The sequence below is a fragment of the Tachyglossus aculeatus genome, chromosome 4, assembly GCF_015852505.1.
Source record: "Tachyglossus aculeatus isolate mTacAcu1 chromosome 4, mTacAcu1.pri, whole genome shotgun sequence".
Taxonomy (NCBI): domain Eukaryota; kingdom Metazoa; phylum Chordata; class Mammalia; order Monotremata; family Tachyglossidae; genus Tachyglossus; species Tachyglossus aculeatus.
The window spans coordinates 75,201,853-75,225,569 of record NC_052069.1 but is presented as its reverse complement, the minus strand read 5'-3'; the positions used below and the strand labels follow the sequence as shown (position 1 = coordinate 75,225,569).

Sequence of the window (23,717 nt, the reverse complement as noted above, 5' to 3'; positions counted from 1 at the left end):
GGTGAGCTGGACCCCTTCCTTTGTTAATATTTTAGCTTTTGTGCACCTCATAAAATCAGGTGTCAATGTTCAAGGCAAGCCAATACAGAAAATAATTTTTTGTATACCCATCTTTCACTTTGATAATTTTTGCAAAGATATAAGTGATTTAAGTCAAATCAAATTGTTCTCAAAATGTTCTCACTGCATTTCTGAATATAAAATGAATAACTAATTCAAAAAATTGTCTTTTAACTGTGGCCAAATACAGTTCAACTTTTGCCTGCCTTTTAATCTCTTGACTAAATGCCTTAATTATAGTGCCTCTCTCCAGAACTCAAAATAACTAATGAATTCATCACCACATTCATCATCTTAAGACAGTGCTGTCAAGTTAGCTTTCAAGTTTAAGTATTATCCTAAAAAATCTAGATGCAAATTCTTCCCAGGGTACTGCATACTCTTCATTCACAATCTTGCATTTTATGGCTTAATTAAAATGAGTAAGAAAGCAAAATTATTTCATCTGGTTAAATGATTACTTTAACTTCTAGTCTCATTTGTTCTTAAATATAAATATATTATTCCTACTATTGGACCATTCAAGAGTCAGTGAAAGGAAAATACAAACTGACCCAACTAGGAATGCCTAGTCACAAAAACATTGAGACTAAAATAAAATTGCAGTCACTCTGATTTTGTAAACAATGGAAAAAGCTCCCTACCTAAAGCATTGAAAGTTGCAATGTGCTCCCACATGTCACCCTGCTGGCCGGAACGCGGCTGCCAGAGAAGGGCATCTACATCGTGACGCAAGCAGAAACAGGGCATTTCTTGGGGATCGACTGAGACTGAAAAAAGATACTGGTTGCTTCCAAGATTCACCTAGAAAGAAAAAAAAAATATGTCCAGCTAGTAAATAGCCAAATGAAGCGAAAAATAGAGCCCACATACTTCTCACCACCACAAATCAAATAGAGCCCGCATACTTCTCACCACCACAAATCAACTTCTTAAGAAACAGCATTATTTTTGGAACGACAACATTTACTTTGAGATTGCTTTTTATTGACCAAAATATGGCCAGCTAGTTTTATCATATCAAAGGTGAAACACTTTCTGTAAATTTAACTTAGGCTAACCTAAATGGAATTCATCTAGGACTCAGACACTCTCACTTAGCAACTTTTCTTTCTACATATCCTATACCAGATTTTGAGAAAAGTAAAAATGAACCACTCCGCCTCCCCCAAAGCTATTAATGTTAACGGAAACCTTCAAACACTTGGGAATCTAGGGTTTCTTGGCAACGGTTCCCTTCAGTACCCTCTCCTGACTTCCGTGACCACCTTTCTCAACTCCCTTTGTTTTGCCTTGATCACAGGCTTGAAGGTGCATCTGACAGTACAACCTTTTCTATCTCCATTCTGTTCCTTCTCTGTGACTCCCACCTACAGATGGGTCTGCTTGTAACAGCTGGACACATTTTATTTATACGACTATGATGTGTCTACAATATGGTGCAGGATAACTTCCCAAGTTTTTAAAGTGAAAAATTAAAAAAAATCCCTCTACGAGAAGCTTGTACAGTGTGAAAAGTTTACACACGGATCCAAATGCAACCCAACTCAGTCTGGCATTCCCTTCTCCAAGCAGGATTTGGGATTTTCAGCCCATAATTTTTCCTGGAGCAAAAAGGGAGAATGCTTATACTCTACTTTCACACATACTTGGTACAGTCACGGCTGATCCCCAAATCTACCTCTCCAGCTCTGATCACTCACTTCTGCTGCCTTGCATTTCGTACTGCCTTCATGACAGCTCTAACTGGATGAGCCGCCAACACCTCAAACATAAAATGCCCTAAAAAGAACTCATCTTCTCAACCAAACCCTGTCCTCCTCCTGGTCTTCCTATCACTGTAGACAACACCACTATCCTCCCTATCTTACAAGCCCAAGATCTTGACATTATCTTCAACTCCTGCAGTCACTGCCCATCCACCTCTGTATTATCTATTTATTCATATTAATGTCTTTCTCCTCTTATAGACTCTAAGCTCGTTATGGGCAGTGAATATATCCGACTGGATTACTGCATCAGCCTCCTTTCCGATCTCCCATCCTCCTGTCTCTCCCCGCTTCAGTCTATACTTCACTCTGCTGCCTGGATTACCTCTGTACAGAAACGCTCTGGGCATGTCACTCCCCTCCTCAAAAATCTCTAGTGGTTGTCTGTTAACCTACGAATCAAGGAAAAACTCCTCACTCTCAGCTTCAAGGCTGTCCATCACCTCACCCCCTCCTACCTTACCTCCCTTCTCTCCTTCTGCAGCCCACCCCACACCCTCCACTCCTCTGCCACTAACTTTCTCACTGGGACTCGTTCTCGCCTGTCCCGTCATTGACCCCTGGCCCACGTCCTTCCTCTGGCCTGGAATGCCCTCCCTCCACATATCCACTGAACTAGCTCTCTTCCTCCCTTCAAAGCCCTACTGAGAGCTTACCTCCTGCAGGAAGCGTTCCCAGACTGAGTCCCCCCTTTTCCTCTCCTCCTCCTCCTCCTCCCCGCCCTATCGCCCCCCTCCCTGCCCTACCCTCTTCACTTCCCAACAGCACTCGGATATTTTTGTACATATTTATTACTTTATTTTACTTGTACATATTTACTACTCTATTTTATTAATGATGTGCATCTAGCTATAATTCTATTTATTCTGACAGTTTTGACACCTGTCTACTTGTTTTGTTTTGCTGTCTGTCTCCCCATTCTAGACTGTGAGCCCATTGGGACCGTCTCTATATGTTGCTGACTTGTACTTCTCAAGTGCTCTGCACACAGTACTTGCTCAATATGACTGAATGAATGAATGAATATCTGCTCATTCTCTTGTACTGTACTCTCCCAAGCACTTAGTTCCGAGCTCTGCACATAGTAAGTGCTCAATAAATATGATTGATTGATTGCATCAAACAGAAACTCCTTACCATTTGCTTTAAGGCACTCAATCAGCTCAGGCCCTCCTACCTTACCTCACTGATTTTCACCACAACCCAATCCAAACACTCCACTCCTCTAATACCAACCTACTCTCTGTCACTTGATCTCATCTTTCTCATCGCCGAACCCTTCCTGGCCAACGACCTCCCTCGGGCATGGAATTCCCTCTTCCTTCTTATCTAACGGTCTCTCACCATCTCTAAAACCCTCTTAACATCACATCTCCTCCAGGAGGCCTTCCCTGACTAAGTCCTCATTTTCCCTTTTGCCCACCCTCTATGTTAATTATGTAGTACCCCTTTAGGGCTGCACCCCTTAAACACTTTGATAATCAACCCAGCCACCCAACAATGATGTAAATATCCTTACACTCTACTACTTACTACTACTACTTCCCCTATCAGTACTTTATTTTGATGTGTTTCTCCCTAGAGACTGTAAACTCCTGTGGGCAAGGATCACACAGACCAACTTTATTATATTGAACTTTCCCTGGCACTTAGTAGAGTGCTCTGCAGACAATAAGTACCACTGATTAACAGTGAATCTGGTTAGATAATGAGAAGAATTTCGTGACTGTAAGGGTGATTAAGTACTAAAATGGAGAGTTTGAAATCGCTGGATTACAGAAGCTCTACTTCTGGAAAACTTTAAAAATGGGACTGGCAACCATCTTTCTTGGACAGCTAATCACTCACCTGCTGCAGGAACATGGATAAAATGACCTTGAGTCTCTTTCTGCTCTATGGCCGAGTTAGCATATAGTAAGCCAATGATCATTTCCAAATAAAATTTAAAAAATAAAAAAATTCTGAATGTTACGTTCTGAGTGTCTCAACATCAGTTGTTGCTGGCATTATTTATAATCCTACAGAGGGAGGGTTGGCAACAGTACATTTCTGCAAAATTTCTGGATTTTTTTGGCCCATGTTAACTGTAATTTTAGCTTCGGAGCTCCATCTTCCGGCGAGCCTCCTTCCTAGGATGAGATTCAGCTGATGGATAGCTGCTATCCAAGAGTACTGGTGTCTTCTCCGATCCTCCCTTCAATAGCACTGCAGTACTCTTACTAGATTAGCAGTAGGGTCTAATAGGACGGGGAAGGAGAGAGAAGAGACTGACATGCACTCCGAAAAACATGCAGATATTCTGAAAACTAAGCTCTGGGATATAACCAGTAGTAATGGGATTCCGTAAACATTATTTTGTCTCCATACTGCTCTATGGCAAGCATCACATTTTGGGGCTGAGGATTTAAAACTGCCCTAAAGACATATTTTCCACTAGAACGATCTTATCCAAAAATATGTCATCCACTGTCCACTATAACCACCATCATCAATATTATTATTGAGCACCTACAGGCAGATCACTAGTAGGAGTTGGGGGAGGGATAGTACAAGACATCATCCCTATTAGTCAATCAATCATATTTATTAAGCACTTACTGTGTGAAGAGCACTGTACTACGTGCTTGGGAGATCACAATACGACAGAGTTGGTAGACATGTTCCCTGCCCACAAAAAGCTTACAATCCAGAGGGGGAGACAGACATTAAAATAAATATGTAAATTATGGATGTGTATATAAGTGCTATCGGGCTGAGGGGGGGTGAATAAAGGGTGAAATCCAAGTGCAAGGACAAAGCAAAAGGGAATGGAAGAAGAGGAAATTAGGGCTTAGTTAAAAAAGGTCTCTTATAGGCCCTATCCTATAGGAGTTTACAATCAAATAGGGGAGCAGCCTGGCCTGGTGGAAAGAACGCAGCCCTGGAAGTCACAAGACTGGGTTCTACTCCTATAATTAGAATAGCTATAATTCTATATAAATAGCTATACAAATAGCTATAATTCTATTTGTTCTGACGATTTTGACACCTGTTCACATGTTTTGTTTAGTTGTCTGCCTCCTGCTTCTAGACTTTGAGCCCGTTGTTGGGTAGGGATCGTCTCTATATGTTGCCGACTTGTACTTCCCAAGTGCTTAGTACAGTGCTCTGCACACAGTAAGTGCTCAATAAATGCGACTGAACGAATGAATGAATAAACCTGGCTCTGCCACTCGCCTGCTATGTGATCTTAGGCTAGTCACTTAACTTCTGTGGGTCTCAGTTACCTCATTTGAAAAATGGTGATTAAATTCTCCTCTTTCAGATTTACACTATAAGCCCCATGTGGGACAAGGAGTGTGTCCAATGTGATTTTCTTGAATTCATTCATTCATTCAATCTTATTTATTGAGCGCTTACTGTGAGCAGAGCACTGTACTAAGCACTTGGAAAGTACAATTCAGTAATTGAATCTACCTCAATGCTTCATACAATGTCTAGCACATACTAAGTACTTATCAAGTACCATTAAAAAAAAACCTCAGAAAACCCAAATGTACATTAAACAAATTAAAATAGATAAAAGCCTGTCCCTTCGCTGACCCCTGGCCCACGTCCTCCCCCTGGCCTGGAATTCCTTCACTCCACACATCCGCCAAGCTAGCTCTCTTCCTTCAAAGCCCTACTGAGAGCTCACCTCCTCCAAGAGGCCTTCCCAGACTGAGTCCCCTTTTTCCTCTCCTCCTCCCCACCCGCCCGGGCCCTACCTCCTTCCTCTCCCCACAGCACCTGTACATATGTTTGTACAGCTTGATTACTCTATTTTACTTGTACATATTTACTATTCTATTTATTTTGTTAATGATGTGCATTTAGCTTTAATTCTATTTGTTCTGACGACTTGACACCTGTCCACATGTTTTGTTTTGTTATCTGTCTCCCTTTTGTAGCCTGTGAACCTTGTTGGGTGGGGACCGTCTCTATATGTTGCAAACTTGTACTTCCCAAGCGCTTAGAACAGTGCTCTGCATACAGTAAGCGCTCAATAAATACAACTGAATGAATGAATGAATAAAAGCAAAAAGCCTTAATGGATCAACAGCAAATTGATATGATGATTCACAAAAGTTTAAAGTGGTTAAACAGGATGACATGACATGACCAGGATCCATCAGTGGTATTTATTAAGTGTCTACAGGGGAAGCAGCGTGGCTCAATGGAAAGAGCACGGACTTTGGAGTCAGAGGTCATGGGTTCAAATCGTGGCTCCACCACTTGTCAGCCGTGTGACTTTGGGCAAGTCACTTCACTTCTCTGGGCCTCAGTTGCCTCATCTGTAAAATGGGGATTAAGACTGTGAGCCCCCCTGGGACCACTTGATCACCTTGTAACCTCCCCAGCGCTTAGAACAGTGCCTTGCACAAAGTAAGCGCTTAATAAATGCCATTATTATTATTATTATTATTACTGTGTTCAGAGCACTAAAGTAAGATCTTGGGAGAGTATTATTATTATTTTTTATTATAATTATTGTCATTGTTAAGAACTTTCCAGATATCAGGCACTGTTCTAAGCGCTGGGCTAGATACAATTAATCAGATCAGACACAGTCCTTGTACCGCATAGGACTCACAGTTTAAAACTAAAAAGAGAATCTGTGAAACAGAGCAAGGACTTGGAGATAGAGCCCCAAAGTCCTGGTTCTAGTCCAAGTTCTGCCACCAAATGACGGTGAACTTGGGTAAGTCACTTAAGATCTCTGGGCTTCAGTTTCCTCATGTGTAAAATGGGTAGAAGATGGATTCTGAACTTTCTGTGGGACAGGGAGTAAATGTGGTCTCTGGGAAGCAGCGTGGCTTAGTGGGAAGAGCATGGGCTTAGGAGTCGGAGGATGTGGGTTCTAACCCTGGCTCCACCACCTCTCTGGTGTGAACTTGGGCAAGTCACCAAACTTTTTTGTGCCTCAGTTACCTCATCTGTAAAATGGGGATTAAAAGTGTGAGCCCCATGTGGGACAACCTGATTACCCTGTATCCACCCCAGTGCTCAGAACAGTGCTTGGCGCATAGTAGTGCTTAACAAGTACCATTATTATTATTATTTATTATACCAGAGCACCTCGCATAGAATAAGCATTTAACATGCAGGATAACACTGGAATTAAAATATTATCATAATAATAATTGAAAGATCCCAGCAGAAAAACCTTCTGTTGGAGAGAGGCATACCAATTCCAAGAATTTACTCAAGAGCTCAAATAATGCTATTTCCTTTCAAAACAATACAATAAGTCTGACCCGTCTCCTATTGGGATTCATTAGTAGCAAAATCATTCATTTTAGGTACTTTGGAAGAATAGGATTATTATCATTTATGACTATATCCCCTAAAGAGCTATTAAAACATGAATTCCTAGCATTCAACTAACTTTCTCCATTCTGGATAATTACCAATTAAGTATTCAATAATGGAATGAATTCATTTAATCTACCTTCTTCTACTCTGTTCTATAAACACAAAAAAACCTGTACCAGAATAGCATACAACTAACTTTAGACTTTCATTAAATTTAAGCTTTTTGAAGACATCAGCTGGGTCTTATTGTTCCTCTAACTCACCACAGCATCTAGTATTGGGATTGCTTAATACGTATTCAACAAATACTGTTGACTGACTCTTTTCAATAGTCAGCATCTTGGTGTGGCTATTTGGAAACCTCAAATTTAATCTAAAATGGAACATTTCATTCATTCATTCATTCAATCATATTTATTTCACTTCTGGGACTCTGATTTAGGCCAGTAGTAGTGACCTTCAGTTTCCTCAACAATTATTAATTTATATCATTTCTGCAAAGTGCTGAAAACTACACTAAGGGGTTTACAATTTAAAGTACGTAATAGACACTAGTGATATCTGAAAGGACAAAAATATGACACAGTGAAGATAATTTTGTCCTATCTGTTCTTTTTTAAAAAATATTAAATATACCTAACGGAATACACATTGAACAAATAAATAATCTGGGTTGCTGCCATCACTGTAATACAGGCTATCACGATTTGATATTACTTCTACAAAAATATGAACACAACAAATCTTTTAATTGGAACAGGCAGATTTGATGTGAAATGAAGACGGAAAGAAATCATCATCATCATCATCATCATCATCATCAATCGTATTTATTGAGCGCTTACTATGTGCAGAGCACTGTACTAAGCGCTTGGGAAGTACCAATTGGCAACATATAGAGACAGTCCCTACCCAACAGTGGGCTCACAGTCTAAAAGGGGGAGACAGAGAACAAAACCAAACATACTAACAAAATAAAATAAAATCCAACTCTCTGATGTAATCAAGCTATTATAGTTTTAATATTTAATGTCCTAATAGACCAACATCCACAAATTGGTACCTGCACTATAAATTCTTCAAGAATATACTCACATTAGATTATGACGGAGGCATAGAGCTGCCTAATCTGAAGATGCACCTACCACTTGAGAAACACTTCTAAACTGATTTGTTTCAGATGTTGAACAAACGAACATTTTCATCATGACTTTTCCCACATTTTTCATGGCCTCAAAAGACTAAATCCCTTTCATTAGAAACTGTCACATAATCTATGACTGACGATTCGAGGAAAGTAACTATATAAACTATAAAAGTAAATATATAATTCTCAAATCTACATCTCCAGTCCAGTCCAACCCCATAGCACTTATGTCCATATCTTTAAATTATGCATAATAAATTATTTATTCATATTAATGTCTGTCTCCCCCTCAAGACTGTAAATTCAATATGGGCAAGGACCGTGTCTGCTAATTCTGTTGTACTGTACTCTCCCAAGTGCTTTGTATAGTAGTTTGAACATAGTAAGTGCTCAATAAATACCATTGACTGATTGAATCAAAAATGTATTTTTACAAAGACTAAATAACAAAAACAGCACATTATTTTGGATACAATTATTTTAGAGTTATCAGATTATAAATGATGGGGAAAAATACAGATGGCTTAAGCAATTTTTTTAGGACAAAGGAAACTGAAAAGTGAAACTGGATTAGGCACATTTAAAAAAACATTAAATCCTGTGCATTAATTACTATTAAGCCCACGCTAGTTTGTTCCACATACAGAGTTCTATTTCTATATAATTGTCTTAAAAACTCTTAAAATCAGATTCATTTATCCGTAACTCCTGACCCCATCATTGATTCCCTCTTGAAAATGTCAGTGTAATTTGTGCTTCTGTGAATTCCCAGCAGCGTGGTTTAATTGATGAATCATAATTTCTTATTAGTAGTCCTCTGGATTTAGCCTTAAATTTGTTTAGGACTCTCCGATGGTACATTCTGTTGCTGGCAATTTACTGTAATTTAATATTTTGAGTCATTCCATCGTCTTCATTTCTGATACCTTTATTTATGGCACAGCCACATTTTTAATTACCTCTAATAAAATGCTTCCTACCATTCTTTGTCATCCAGATTAATGTGAATAAAGTCATTAATCTTTTGGGGATTGCCTTATCTTTTCTATTTCATGTCTCTTACTATGGTGGTTTCCTGAGTGCCCTGACTTTTTGTCCTATTTCTGATGTGAAGCAATTTCAAAAAGGGTTGGAGATGAGGGAGAGACTCTGAAGGAGATATCTGGGAGAAAACAGTAGAAGCAAGAAGAAGCACAGCCTCTGGGAACATTCCCTGTCAAAACTGTGACTGTTACTATGAAGTGGATGCCTTTTATGTGTCATTATTCTTTTAACCTCACTTCTAGTCCCTGATCACATTGGGATTTTTTTTCCCCCTTCTACTTTCTTTGCATTACTACTGCCACTCAGTGTCATATATATTTATTTTGAATTCTAAGGTAGCTGTGTTTCTAAAATTAAGGGTATTAACCCACAAATTCCAAAAACAGTTTAGTTAAAAAAAAAATTGCCAAATAGCTCTTCTAGAATGCATTCCCCTGTGCTAAGGAGGTAGGCTCACAAGAGTTACCCTGACATCAAACAGCACTGTATCCACACAGATACACAATTTGACAAGAAAGTTCTTCAATTCTGCCATCATATTCTATCCAGAACCCCTTAGTGATAACATGGATTATGGCAGAACCAGACCAAGTGTGCTGAAGAGGGATCATTTTTACTTAGCAATGAACTAATAGCAACAAATCTTAGGCATTTTGGAGAACAAGCAATTTGCCTGCAAAATCCTCAGAATCAAATCTATTTCTTAATTGTTACTTAATTTCAAAGTCCCTTTGACGTCAGTTTAAAATAATATAGACTCCAATTACCTGCTTAAAAAGAATTACTAAAAAGAAGATTTAATGAATAAAAGTGAAGCAGTATGGCCTAGCGAATAGAGTAGGCCTGAAAGTCAGAGGACCTGGATTCTAATTCTGGCTCCATCACTTGTCTGTTGTAGGGCCTTGGGAAAGTCACAACCTCTCTGTGTCTCAGGTACCTCATCCATACAATGGGAATTAAGACTGTGAGTCCCACAGGGGACATGGACTGTGTCAATCTGATTAGATTGTATCTACCCCAGGCACTACTACAGTGCCTGGCACAGAGTAAGCGGTCAACAAATACCATTAAAAAAATAAATGAATGAGAAACAAAATCCCCCAGTACAACAATTGCTAAAAAAACAATTTTAACCTGTAATTCATTAAACAACAATCTGTGACCTGTGAAAGTTTAAATTTTTCTTAAATTAAATTTGTAGGTCGGCTATTTTTTTTTATAGAAAATGTAAATCACAAGCTTGGAAAAATCGCTTGGGAAGGGATGCTGCTTATGATTGAACTATGCAACAGAAAAGACTACAATAGTACATATTATTGTAATGGATGTGTCCTGAGCTATAGGTTTTATGGCAGAGAAAAAAAAGTTTTAAAGGACATATTGTACTGTGACAACAGGACTGATTTAGACTTTAATAAAAAGCACAATGTTCATATAGCTACTTAGCCAATGCATTCAAAAAATAAAATATACCCTTTTTCCTTTCTTAATCTAGAGTTTTTCTTTGTAACAGCCACTCACAAGCCTGTCTAAATAATAATAATTGTATTATTTGTTAATAATAATAATAATAATGGTATTTGTTAAGCACTATGTTCCAAGAACTAGATACAAAGTAATCAGGTTGTCCCATGTGGGGTTCACAGTCTTAATCCCCATTTTACAGATGAGGTCAAGTGAGGCACAGAGAAGTTAAGTGAGTTACCCAAAGTCCCACAGCTGACAAGTGGCGGAGCCAGGAGTAGAACCCACGAACTCTGAGTCCCAAGCCCGGGCTCTTTCCACTAAGCCACGCTGCTTCTCAATAATAATAACAACAATATTAATAACAGTAATAATAATAATGGAATTTCTTAAGTGCTTACTTACTCTATGCAAGCTCTGTACTGAGAGCTGGGGTAGATACAAAATAACTAGGTTGAACATAGTCTCTGTCCCACAGGGTTCACAATCTGATCAGGAGGGAGAAAACATATTTTATCCCCACTTTACAGATGAGGTAAATAAGGTACAGAGAAGTTAAGTGACCTGCCCAAGGTCACACAGCAGGAAAGTGGCAGTGCTGGTACCAGAACTCAGGTCCTCTGATTCCCAGGCCCCTGTTCTTTCCACCAGTATAACCATCAAATGTAACTGGACAACTCAGAGGAATTCATTTTCCATGAACAAAAGATTCATCATCACTTTTAGCTATTAATATAGACGTTAGAAGGTGATATAAAGTTCAGCAACTAGCCTAAACATTTATGTTTGACTAGTTCATTTTGAAACGTTACTACTAAAACAACTATTAATATTAATGCTGTACTTTCCACTTAATTTCTATACATAACCTCTAGATAAATAAGAACTCAAAATTTTTCTTTCATCAGGGATAATGAAGATCTTTGGGGGAAGGGAAATTAGAAAATTATATCAGACCTACAGAAAAAAATTAGACGAGATGAACACGAAAATATCTGGGATTAATAATGGACCATCAAATGATCAGAAATCAGTGATGTGATACTGATATTAAAAAAATCAGCAAGGGACAGCTTCCTCTTCCCTAATGGGGGAATATTTCACGTAAAAATTACAAAGTGATTTTCCCAACTACAGTTGACATTAATTACCCGTTTGGAATACCATGTTCGGGTTTAGGAAATAATAACAACAACTGTGGTACCTGTAAAGCATTTATTACCTTCCACTTACTACACCTAAATAATAATAATAATGATGATAATCATGGTGTATACTTTTATAATAATAGTAGTAATAATAATGATATTTGTTAGGCACAACAGTAGTAATAATAATGATATTTGATATATGCCAGGCTCAGTACTAAGGGCAGGGGTAGATACAAGATAATAAAGTCAGGCCCAAGCCCTGTCCCACACGAGGCTCAGAGTCTAAGTGGAAGGGAGAATGGACACTTAATTTCCATTTTATTGATGAGAATAGTGGGGTAAAGAAGTTAAGTGAATTACCATTCAGTTTAACTCTCTCCACTCCTCAAGAACCTCCAGTGGTTGTCCACCCACCTCTGCATCACAAAGAAACTCCTCAACACTGGATTTAAAGCAATCAGCTTGCCCCCTCTTGTAGTAGAAAATCAGCGAGGAGGTAATCAATCCATTGATTGATTGATTGATTGATTGATTACCTCCTCGCTGATTTTCTACTACAACCTGGCCCGCACACTTGGCTCCTCCGATGCCAGCTCCTTACCATACTGCAATCCCACCTACTTCATCACTGATCCCTTGCCCACATCCTCCCTTTGGCCTGGAACTCCCTCGTCCTTCACACGACAGACCACCATTCTCCCCACCTTCACAGCCTTATTAAAAATCACATTTCCTTCAAAAGCCCTTCCCCTCATTTCTCCTACTCTTCCTTTCTGCCTTGGATCTATAACCTTTAATAATAATAATAATAATGGTAGCATTTATTAAGCGCTTACTATGTGCAAAGCACTGTTCTAATCACTGGGGAGGTTACAAGGTGATGTGGTTGTCCCAGGGGGGACTCACGGTCTTAATCCTCATTTACCAGGTGAGGGAACTGAGACCCAGAGAAGTTACGTGACTTGGCCAAAGTCACACAGCTGACAAGTGGCGGAGCTGGGATTTGAACCCATGACCTCTGACTCCAACGCCCGGGCTCCTTCCACTGAGCCATGCGCTTCTCATAATAATGATGGCATTTGTTAAGTGCTTACTATGTGCAAAGCACTGTTCTAAGCGCTGGGGAAGTTACAAGGTGATCAGGTTGTCCCACGTGGGGCTCACAGTCTTAATATCCATTTTACAGATGAGGTAACTGAGGCACAGAGAAGTGAAGTGACTTCCCCAAAGTCACACAGCTGACAATTGGCAGAGCCGAGATTTGAACCCATGACCTCTGACTCCCAAGTCCGTGCTCTTTCCACTGAGCCATATTCACCCCACCTTCAACCCTATAGCACTTACTGTACATGAATCCATAATTGATTTTAATGCCTTTGTACCCCTCCTGACTCTAAGCTCCTGGTGGGCAGGAGACATGTCTGCCAACTCTCCCGTATTATACTCTCCCAAGTGCTTAGTATAGTGCTCTGCACATAGTAAGTGCTCAATAAATACCACTCAATAAATATCAATAAATGCCACTGATTGAAGCACTGTGGCTTAGCGTAAAGCGCATGGGCTTAGAAGTCAGAGGATGTGGGTTCTAATCCCAGCTCCGCCACTTGTCAGCTGTGTGACTTTGGGCAAGTCACTTAACTTCTCTGTGCCTCAGTTGCTTCACCTGTAAAATGGGGATTAAGACTGTGAACCCCACATGGGACAACCTTGTATCTACCCCAGTGCTTAGAACAGTGCTTGCCACATAGTAAGTGCTTCACAAGTACCATCATCATTATTATTATTACCCAAGTTCACATGGTAACCCAGAGCCAGGATTAGAACCCAGATCTCCTGACTCCCAAATCTGTGCCCCTTCCACTAGGCCACATTGCTTCTCCATAAAAGAGCTGATGAATTAGTTAGGCAGTGATTCCCTCCCACCCCCCTGCCCCGTGTAGCTCTGAAGAAAGTAGGTTTGTAAATGCCTGGCTGGTCAGACCAAGGATTGTGGTGATTTGGGTATAAGTATGTGTGAAATCCTGTATATATGTATATATGTTTGTACATATTTATTACTCTATTTATTTACTTATTTATTTATTTATTTTGCTTGTACATATCTATTCTATTTATTTTATTTTGTTAGTATGTTTGGTTTTGTTCTCTGTCCCCCTTTTAGACTGTGAGCCCCTTGTTGGGTAGGGACTGTCTCTATATGTTGCCAACTTGTACTTCCCAAGTGCTTAGTGCAGTGCTCAATAAATATGATTGATTGATTGATTTATTGAAAACCTAACAGTTTGTTCAGTGCTCTGGAAATCGGGAGACCTGGATTCTAGTTCTGGCTCTGCAAGTAGGGGAATCCTTGCTTGAGGGACAGGATCAAAGAACCACCTATAGAATCCTGCTGTAGGTACAGGCCCAACAGAGATCCTGACACATAACGGGCAAAAAAACTGGAAACTTTCATTTGCTTCCTTTCATTTTCCCTTCCACAACTAGTGCCTGTCACATTAACTCCCATTACTTGAGAGTTGGGTCAATCAACCGATGGTATTTATTGAGCGTTTGCTGTGTGCAGAGCACTGTGCTATGCAAGTTCACTATGGGCAGAGAATGTGTCTGTTTATTGTTGTATTGTACTCTCCCAAGCACTTAGTGCAGTCTCTGCACATAGTAAGCACTCAATGAATACTATTAAATGAATGAATTTGGGAGAATATAATGCAACAGAGTTGGTAGACACTTTCCCTACCCACAGCGAATGTACAGTCTAGAAGGGGAGACAGACATTAACATTCACAACTATAATAAGGAGTACTGTAGTGTATTCAATTACAATAGCACAAGTATGATATCTTTTATTATAAAAATATAATTGTACTTGTGTAATATAATAATTTATAATATATAATTTATACAGATGTACACAAGTGCTGGGATGAATACCAAAGTGCCTATGGATACAGGTCCAAGGGCACAGGTCCAGGAGAATTATAGTGAGGTAGGCACAAGCAAATTCAATTATCAATTTACGGACTCAATGTTATGGCTGTTTCTAGGGTCAGAAGCAACAGCTATTGAAGAGAAATTACTGCACAGATATAATTTGTATTTTATGGAACAACAGGAATTTTTTAAATGATCCTACACATGTTTAAGTGCCTTTCAAACTACATTACTTTATATAAATGGAAAGGAGATTACCTTTTCTAGACTGCAAGCTTGTTATGGGCAGGGAATTCATTCATTCAATCATATTTCTTGAGCGCTTACGGTGTGCAGAGCACGTGTGTACCAACTATGTTATACTGTACTCTACCAAGCACTTAGTACAGTGCTCTGCAAACGGTATGCACTCAAATGCCACTGACTGATTTCTATACCATATTAGCTATATACTCTCAGTCTATAAAATTAAAATAATATTGTTCCAAGTGGCTTTTCAAAGTAAAACAGTAAGCCAGAAATTCATCTAGAATATGAATTCTTAATTCCTGTACCCCAATTTATCATCATATCGACTGAGTTATACCATCTAATTCCATTTGGAGCTGTTTTTTTTTTCTACCCTGTGCTTAAATAAAACAAGAACTAACCACGTGAGTAGTTTTCAAGGTATTGCCATCAAATCTGCATAAGCTTGAGCCATCTTCAAGGAACACATCACATTCTTCTAGTTCTTGGGCATTGCAAGGAGGCTTCTCTTTGTCCGGATTTGGATTCTTAAACCAAAAATTAAGAAAATATATTAGTACCCGGAATACAGGCTGGGGAACATATTAAAGGACACATCATTATCACATTACTACTTGAATGCTTTTCATTAATCACATTCTACTAACTCTTCATGTGTACCTTTGCTTATTACATGAATGCTTTCGAACTGCTCTAGTTTCAACAGTTGATACACTCGATGCTCTCTAGACATACACAGAGAACACCAACTTTCTATTACAACTGAAGCATAGTCTGAGAACACTTCAGAAAGCCAGCCTAATTTCTGTGATGACTGATTTGTGCTCACCACAAGTTCTATAAGACAAACAAAAATAACCCCTAAAGATCTCTCTGACACATAGCATTGGATTCCGTGGTGGTTGCAGATGAAAGACACAAGTGTGACAGTGTTAATAAATATGGCACAATAAGAGATAGTAGGGCAGGGTGTAGTGTTACAATTGAAATGTCTTTAGTTTTTGTTTTGACATGTAGAAGTGATAGAAAAAGCAAGATTACTCACCGTATGGAAGTCCCTTTCTCCCTTCCCTTGTGTGGCTCCCTTCAGCACCAATGGGTAATCCCTGAAAGTGTTGGAGAGAAGTTTTACAGCCCTGTCTGCTAACTAACCTGCCCCTTCTTCAGTAAAAGAAAAGAATTGGGCTTTATTTTCAATGGAAAAGATAACTGAAAATATGTTTTTAAATTAGGAAACTGGGTGTCATTTCTGCTTTGTAAAGTACATCTAAGGAGACAATCAAATTTGTGATGAAACTGATTTTTTAAAGGTGCCAATTTAAGAAAAGACAGATATTTCAGAAGTACTATTAAATAGAAAGGTTGTTTTCCTTCATAACAGAAACAATTTAAGTGAATAAAAAGAAGGGCTAATTCATTTTTCCACGGAGACAAGAGAAATAGGAGTGGAGAGAAGAGCAGTGAAAAAGAAAGAAGAGTCAGAGATCTGGACACTAAAGGCAAATCTCTAATTGAAGAAATGCCCTTAAAATGTAATCGGCAATATTTTCTTTTTAAATGCTAATTTTAGAGCTGGAATTTCAAAAAGAAGATCCGACTCTGAATTATCTGGGCTAAGGGAAGCCAAAAGTAACTGAAATCTACTAAGTGGCCAATATATTCAAACTCTCCCATCACTAAACCTGTTATCAAAATTGTTCACCACTAGCAAAACTGATTGATCAAAATTGAACCTCTCCCTCGGGGCTTCAGGCCTGGATGCCCAATAATTTGATTCCTTCTAACCTTCCACACGATCCACAACGCAGTGGAGCAACTCGGAAGTTGACTCTGATGAGGGACTCCCCAAAAGTTTGTCTTCTACTCTACTGTAACGGCCCCCACATATCAGGAATCACTACTGGCCTGGCCTGCCCCAGTTCTGGTCACTGGCTGTCTGAAGTACTGTTTTAATCTAGCGATCTGGGGCTTCTTAAACTTCCCCTCATACCCTGTCAGGCTTAGATCTATACCACCCTAACCTACTGCTTCTGTACCAGGACCCAAGAGCCATATCCAAGCACCTGGACAACTGTAGAGTTGGCCTTCAATTTTAAACAAATATTACATTTGAAAATTTAACACTTTCTTAAAAATAATTCAGATCTTAGGCATTCAGTTCCTATTATATTTCCTCAGAAATATACATTTGCATTGTTTCGAGCCCTTATAAGATTAAATAGCCATTCCCTGTTCTTTCATTCATTCATTCAATCGTATTTATTGAGCGCTTACTCTGTGCAGAGCACTGTACTAAGCGCTTGGAAAGTACAAGTTGGCAACATATAGAGACGGTCCCTACCCAACAACGGGCTCACACTCTAGAAGGGGGAATCATTGAGATCTGGCTTTCTCTTGATGACACTGTGTTTTCTGTCACTTTCTCCAGTGGTCTTCTCATCATCAATCGTATTTATTGAGCGCTTACTGTGTGCAGAGCACTGTACTAAGCGCTTGGGAAGGACAAGTTGGCAACATATAGAGACAGTCCCTACACAACAGTGAGACTGATGGGAAAAGGTGAAGCACTTCCCCAGGCATGAGGTGTCTGGACTGCCTTGCCAACATAACTATCCTCAATCAATCAATCAATCGCATTGATTGAGCGCTTACTGTGTGCAGAGCACTGTACTAAGCGCTTGGGAAGTACAAGTTGGCAACATATAGAGACAGTCTTTCTTTGATAGCACTTTTCTTCCTCTCTCTGAAACACTTGACTTAAATAGTGAGTAAAGCCCACTTCAATTTAGAATTTGATGAAGACATCTATTTACCCGAGATAATAGCAGACCTCTGGTTTCTTAGCCCAAGGGCCCATTTCCTGGAAAGAATACTTTAGTAAATTTTTTTTATGGGATGAAACCAATTAAGAGTGCTAAGCAGGATATAACAATACCCTTGAAATTTGAATTCAGGGAGTGTTTTTGTTTTCTTTCTCCCCCCAGACTCATCAGTGGGATTCTTTAACCTGGAGTTCGTAAATATTTTTAGTAGCCTGAAATCTTGGGTTTTAAGGTACTGATATATATTTCAATGCCTTAAAAACTAAGTCTTCATTGTACTATAGAATAATTATCAGTTATTTAAAAATTAGCAGTAATTTAGCTACTCTAAATTGTTACTCTGGCTTGTTTTATAAAGGAATTTGTGAGTTAGTTTCGTTTTTGATGGTAACGGGTCATTTTGGTTGGTAGGTGGATAGCTTTTCAATTGGTTTCTATGGCTACTTGAAAATGACCATTTGGGAGTCATATCTTGATAACCTCAAATGCCTGAAATTGACTGGCTATGTACACTGGAATCTTTTATAAAGTGCTGATTCATTAACAATGGGCTAAACTACCAGATACTACCCAAAAGTAAAATTTACTGAAGCTGTGGCACATAATGAAAATCTCTGAAATGTTATAAATTCAAGAAATCATTGAAAGAGGGCATCCTCAGTTTTCTGAGTCATTCCAAGAAAGTCTGAATTGGAAGTAAGGTTTTTCAAGATGAGAAGGAAAACAACAAGGAGACTGGTAAAGACAACAGAACAAGAAAGGATAGAATAAAGTGCAAATGCCATTTAAATATATTAAACTTAAATTCATTACACATACATGTAGTAATTCACTCATGTTTGAAGATCATTACAATTATAATTCGTCATGATGATCTGTTTCTTTGGTGATTTTGACACCATGGAATTAAGATCTATGTACATCAAGGAATTAAGATCTATGGCCTACCCTAATGGATACTAAACTGTAATTAAATGGATATTAAAAGGATAACCAGGGTATTTATGTTATCCATACTCATTTTTATGCAATTGCAAAGAGAAAAATTATAGAAAAATCAGATGCATTAGGTAACTGTCAGGCTTATTCCCCTTAGTCTTATTTTATGGCTTTCTCTTAATTATTGAACAAGTTCACTTAAAATTGTTCAGAAGGCAACCCAAATTTCAAATGATCATAAAAAATAAAAAAAAGCTCTTCTTGCTATTCAATGTCTCTTTCCTTTATTTTTTCCACTGTACTTTTTCTGTCTATATTCCTTGGTTTCTTTAAAATCATTTTTTTCATTCTGTACTTTGTAAATTTAAGAATGGTCTCACACACTTATTTAAGCAGAAAGTGGATCAAGACATTTCCATCATAATTTTAAGCTATTCAATCAATCCGCCGAGCTCTTATTTGAACCATTTGCTAAACTAAGACTATTGATGTCTACCAGTTCCTTTAAAGGAATTGGTATGATTCATGATCAAAGAATCATGGCAGACCTATAAAATTTCTCTTAAACTCTTTCAGAGACTGTCCATTAATACTGGAGGAAGACAAAAAGAAAGGCATTATTTCAGTTTGCAGAAGCATTGCTTGTAAAAATCCTAGTTAAACAACTGGCATACTGATGTACAAGAGCTAACTACATATTTAACATGAAATAAAGTGCTATTTTTACACAGAAATGAGTCTCATGGCAAATCAATACATACAGTTGAGTTCTTAACCAATGCGGTGTAACAGAAAACTCTTATAGATTGCGGGCCTTGGATGACACTAGCAATGCTGCATACATGCATACTACTTTCTTCTGACATCACTTGAGAACCAGATCAATGTATGCTGATGGAAGAACAGTTGCCAGTTCCCTAAAAATGCTCTATCCCAAAAGCGTAGTGAAAACATGCATTATGGAAGAACTAGGTATACACCAAGTTGCTCTATAACATGGGGTTTGTCTTCCAAAACCCCATGTTAAGGAAAACTCACTCACACATGCTTATCACTTAATAGGGGCTGGGCAAAACAGAATAAATCAGCAGACCCAGGATCTGTCCTTCAAAGTCACACTGAAGAGGGTCGCACTGTAAAAGTTCAACTTCAAAACCTGATAATGTTGATCACGGCACAGAAATCAACTTACTGAGCACTGACTGCTTGCACGATACTATACTAAGCGCTTGGAAAAGCACAACAAACATAAAAGATGTGGTCTTTGCTATCAAAGAGCTTAAAATCAAATGGGGGAGATGGGCCGGCACAAATTACTTATAAAAAGTAGAAGCTGGAGAACCAAGAAAGTGCCAAATGTTGATTGCGTGGGTATACAAGGATAAATAGCTGAATACTTAAGTGTTAATTAACCTCTCTCTCTCTCTCTTTTTCTGTATGTATATATATACATATATATATATACATGTATGTGCTATGGAGAAGTATATGAACATGAGTGCTAAGGGAGGATGTTGAATTGTCATAGCTTTGGAAGGTGGAGAAGAGTAATTGGTGCAAGCCTCCTGGAGGTGGGCTCTCCAAAGGCTATGAAGAAAGGATTCCAAGCAGGAATGAATGAGCAAGAAGCCTGAAGGTGGAGGGAGTTGAGTTCAGAACTAGATTGCAAACTTCTCCTCTAGACTGGTACTTTGAGGGCAGGGATTACGTCTACCACCTCTGTTGTACTGTATTCTCCCAAGTTTTGGAACCAGATTCCAGACCAGAGGGAAAAGAGCGGTAGCATCAATCATTGCCGCATGCAACAGCATACCTATTCTTGAACATATGTACTTAGCTGTAATTTATTTATTCATATTAACGTCTATTAGACTCTAAGCTCCTTGTGGGCTGGGAACGTGTCTATCAACTCTGTTATATTGTACTCTCCCAGGTTCTGAATACAGTGCTCTTCACACTAAGTGCTCAATAAATACAATTGACTGATTGAATATGACATCAAAAAAACTCTGTCCAACAGAGGGACATTAAGTGACATTCTTGTATTTGTCACAGAAGTGAGGGGAACAATCTCCCTTTTCTCAGCAAAATCACTGTATAGTGCAGCAAACTGTACTAAACGCTGGAACAAAAATATTCAGATGAAAATTAGACTGAGCCCCTGTGGCCCAAAAGGCTCAAAATCTAAGCATAAGGGAAGGAACAGCATACACCTACATAACAAAGGAAGAGCCAATGAAACTCCAAAGGTAAACAAGCCCCAAAACAATGTAAAAGGCAAGGAAATGCTAAATGTAGGAGTGAGTATTTTCTGGCTAGGGGACCAGAACTTGGGGTTCCTCTTGGCTCAGAATCCAACAGCCACTGCCAATTCCCAGTATTCTGCAAGTTGAAAACGTCTTACACCACCGCTACTTGCTCACACCCCACAACATCTCCAGCTGGAAAGAGGAGGAATTGGGAGTTGCAGTATATGAGGGCGGAAGGGGCAGCTACCCCTCGACTTGGCAAGCCCAGTGAGACTTCTAGGCTAGAGTTCAACAGTAGGAAATACAGGAATTATCTGCATGAGAGTGATAGTGAGCAAAGATTTGCTGAACACTTTCTTCAAAGATGGTACCCTCTGATTTTTTTTTTTCTTACAATCTTTATATTTGTCACCCCTTGTCTGATTATTATAGTTCTTTGGGAAGAGCGTGAGGTTACAGAAGTTGTTTGACTATTCAAGGGAAGGAATGATGGTATTCTACACTTAAAGTCCACGTAAAAAACTTGTCTGCTAGCCAGTCAAACATTTATTGAGAGCGGTGACATGGAGAAGAGTTTTGAGCGTATTCCCGTGACCACTGAACTTTATTCAGTTCCCATTTTTGACACTTCCTTTGCGGCGTAAATACACCTTTTTACTTGGAACTTTACCAATCAATTAATAGATTTTCATGAGAATCTACTATGAGCAAAGTGCTAAGCTAAGCATAAGCTTCCCTCTTAGAACAGTGGTTGGCACATAGTAAGTGCTTAACAAATGCCATCATTATCATTATTATTATTAATGCACTTCTGTGCTTCTTCCTGAGAAGGAGTGTGGCTTATTGGCAAGAGCCCGGGTTGGAAGTCAGTGGTCGGGAGTTCTACTCCCAGCTCTGCTACTTATCAGCTGTGTGACTCTGGGCAAGTCACTTAACTTCTCTGTGCCTCAGTTAACTAATCTGTAAAATGGCGATTAAGTCTGTGAGCCCCGCATGGGACAAACTGATTACCTTGTGTCTACGCCAGTGCTTAGAACGGTGCTCGGCACATAGTAAGTGCTTAACAAATACCATCATTATTATTATTCTGTCATTTAAAAGCAACTATAAACATTTTAAGATAAATATATCTCAGTACCATAAATGTAGTTTCCCCTCAACAGAAAACTAATTTTCCTCCACCATTTTGGACCATTATGGCATTAATAAAAGGCTGTAGGCCACAAATGCCCTTTTTCTAACATGTAAAGCTGAATGGGATCAATCCGGAACACCACTGTATCCGGTAGGTAGATTTAGTGGCCTTGTTTGGCCTGAATCAATCAATCAATCAATCGTATTTATTGAGTGCTGTGTGCAGAGTACTAAGCACTTGGGAAGTACAAGGTGGCAACATATAGAGACAGTCCCTACCCAACAGTGGGCTCACAGTCTAGAAGGGGGAGACAGACAACAAGACAAAACATACTAACAAATTAAAATAAATGGAATAGATACGTGCAGCGTTGAAGTCTTGGGACCTCTTCCCGGAAAGAGATCGCAGAGGAATGTAAGCAAGCATCTTGCAGCAAATTATTGGTGGCACTACTCTATCTAGTCAGCTTCTTATTGCTGACAGCACATTCCACTCTTTAAATGAGATAAAAGACCACAACCGCCTGCAGCGAGGAGGACTTCTCCCCGGACCGAGGACTACAGTTGGTGCCGAAAGAGATCCAGCACAGTGCTGAAGTATAGGGGTCCCCCCCGGTCCCCCAACATAGTCAAATGGGTGCTAGTTGTGTAACATCCCTCTACATCTGTCTGCGTTATTCTATGCCGCACAAACTCTCTAATAAAGATTTGTATTAGTCCCTGACCTGTGCTAATCTCAGTGGTGACCATGAAAACCGAACCTCAGTCTATCACCTCAGAGTTGGGAGGCATTTAGGGCAAAAGCACTAAGTTTTTCAGCCTCATCTATGGATTGAAAATATCCCAATCAGAAGGATCACCATTCCAATCAAAAGTGCTGTTCCCTCAGTGGAAAGAGTTGCAGGATCATTTGTGAAAAACTTATGACTTTACGACACCTGAGAAGATAGCTGCGTTCACTTGTTTCAAATTGCTTACCATTTCTTCGGAGGTCAGGTGCATAAGACGTTCCGCGATCGCGGCACACTGAGCTGAATCCCTTAGGAATTCCCCTTGTTCATCCCCGATAATTAGCTCTGGCCACGTGGGTCCTTCATCTTTCTTAATTAAAGAAACTTCCAAACTAAACAAGAAAAGAACAATTATATTGCTGGAGGTCAGAATGAGAAATTACTTTGAAAATATTACCCCTGTGGGAAATTATTTCTCTCAAATGAGCAAGTCTTAGTCTAAGGGGAAATGCCTTATTACCTCAGGCCCATGGTAAACACTATGCAGCAACAGGTCCCAGGTGGACAATGAAGGATATTGAAGGAAACCAACAATTGAGTAATGTACGAAAAAGGCAGATTGTAAAGTTTAGTCCAGTTCTCTGCCTTTGGAATAAAAGGGAGATTCAGGGGTAGGTAATGGGGAGATAGACA

The 23,717-nt window shown here is 39.2% G+C and overlaps 1 protein-coding gene across 2 annotated transcripts in view; it reads right to left on the bottom strand.

Annotated features, from left to right (window-relative positions):
• Window positions 1-23,717, bottom strand: part of NUDCD1 (NudC domain containing 1) — an 84,751-nt gene that overhangs the window by 6,886 nt on the left and 54,148 nt on the right. For both annotated transcript variants that reach the window (XM_038744809.1, XM_038744810.1), the window contains exons 7-9: window positions 23,272-23,416; window positions 15,551-15,676; window positions 705-864 (exon numbers count right to left, since the gene is read on the bottom strand). In XM_038744809.1, the coding sequence (XP_038600737.1) occupies window positions 705-864; window positions 15,551-15,676; window positions 23,272-23,416 (431 nt within the window). The remainder of the gene's footprint in view (window positions 1-704; window positions 865-15,550; window positions 15,677-23,271; window positions 23,417-23,717) is intronic.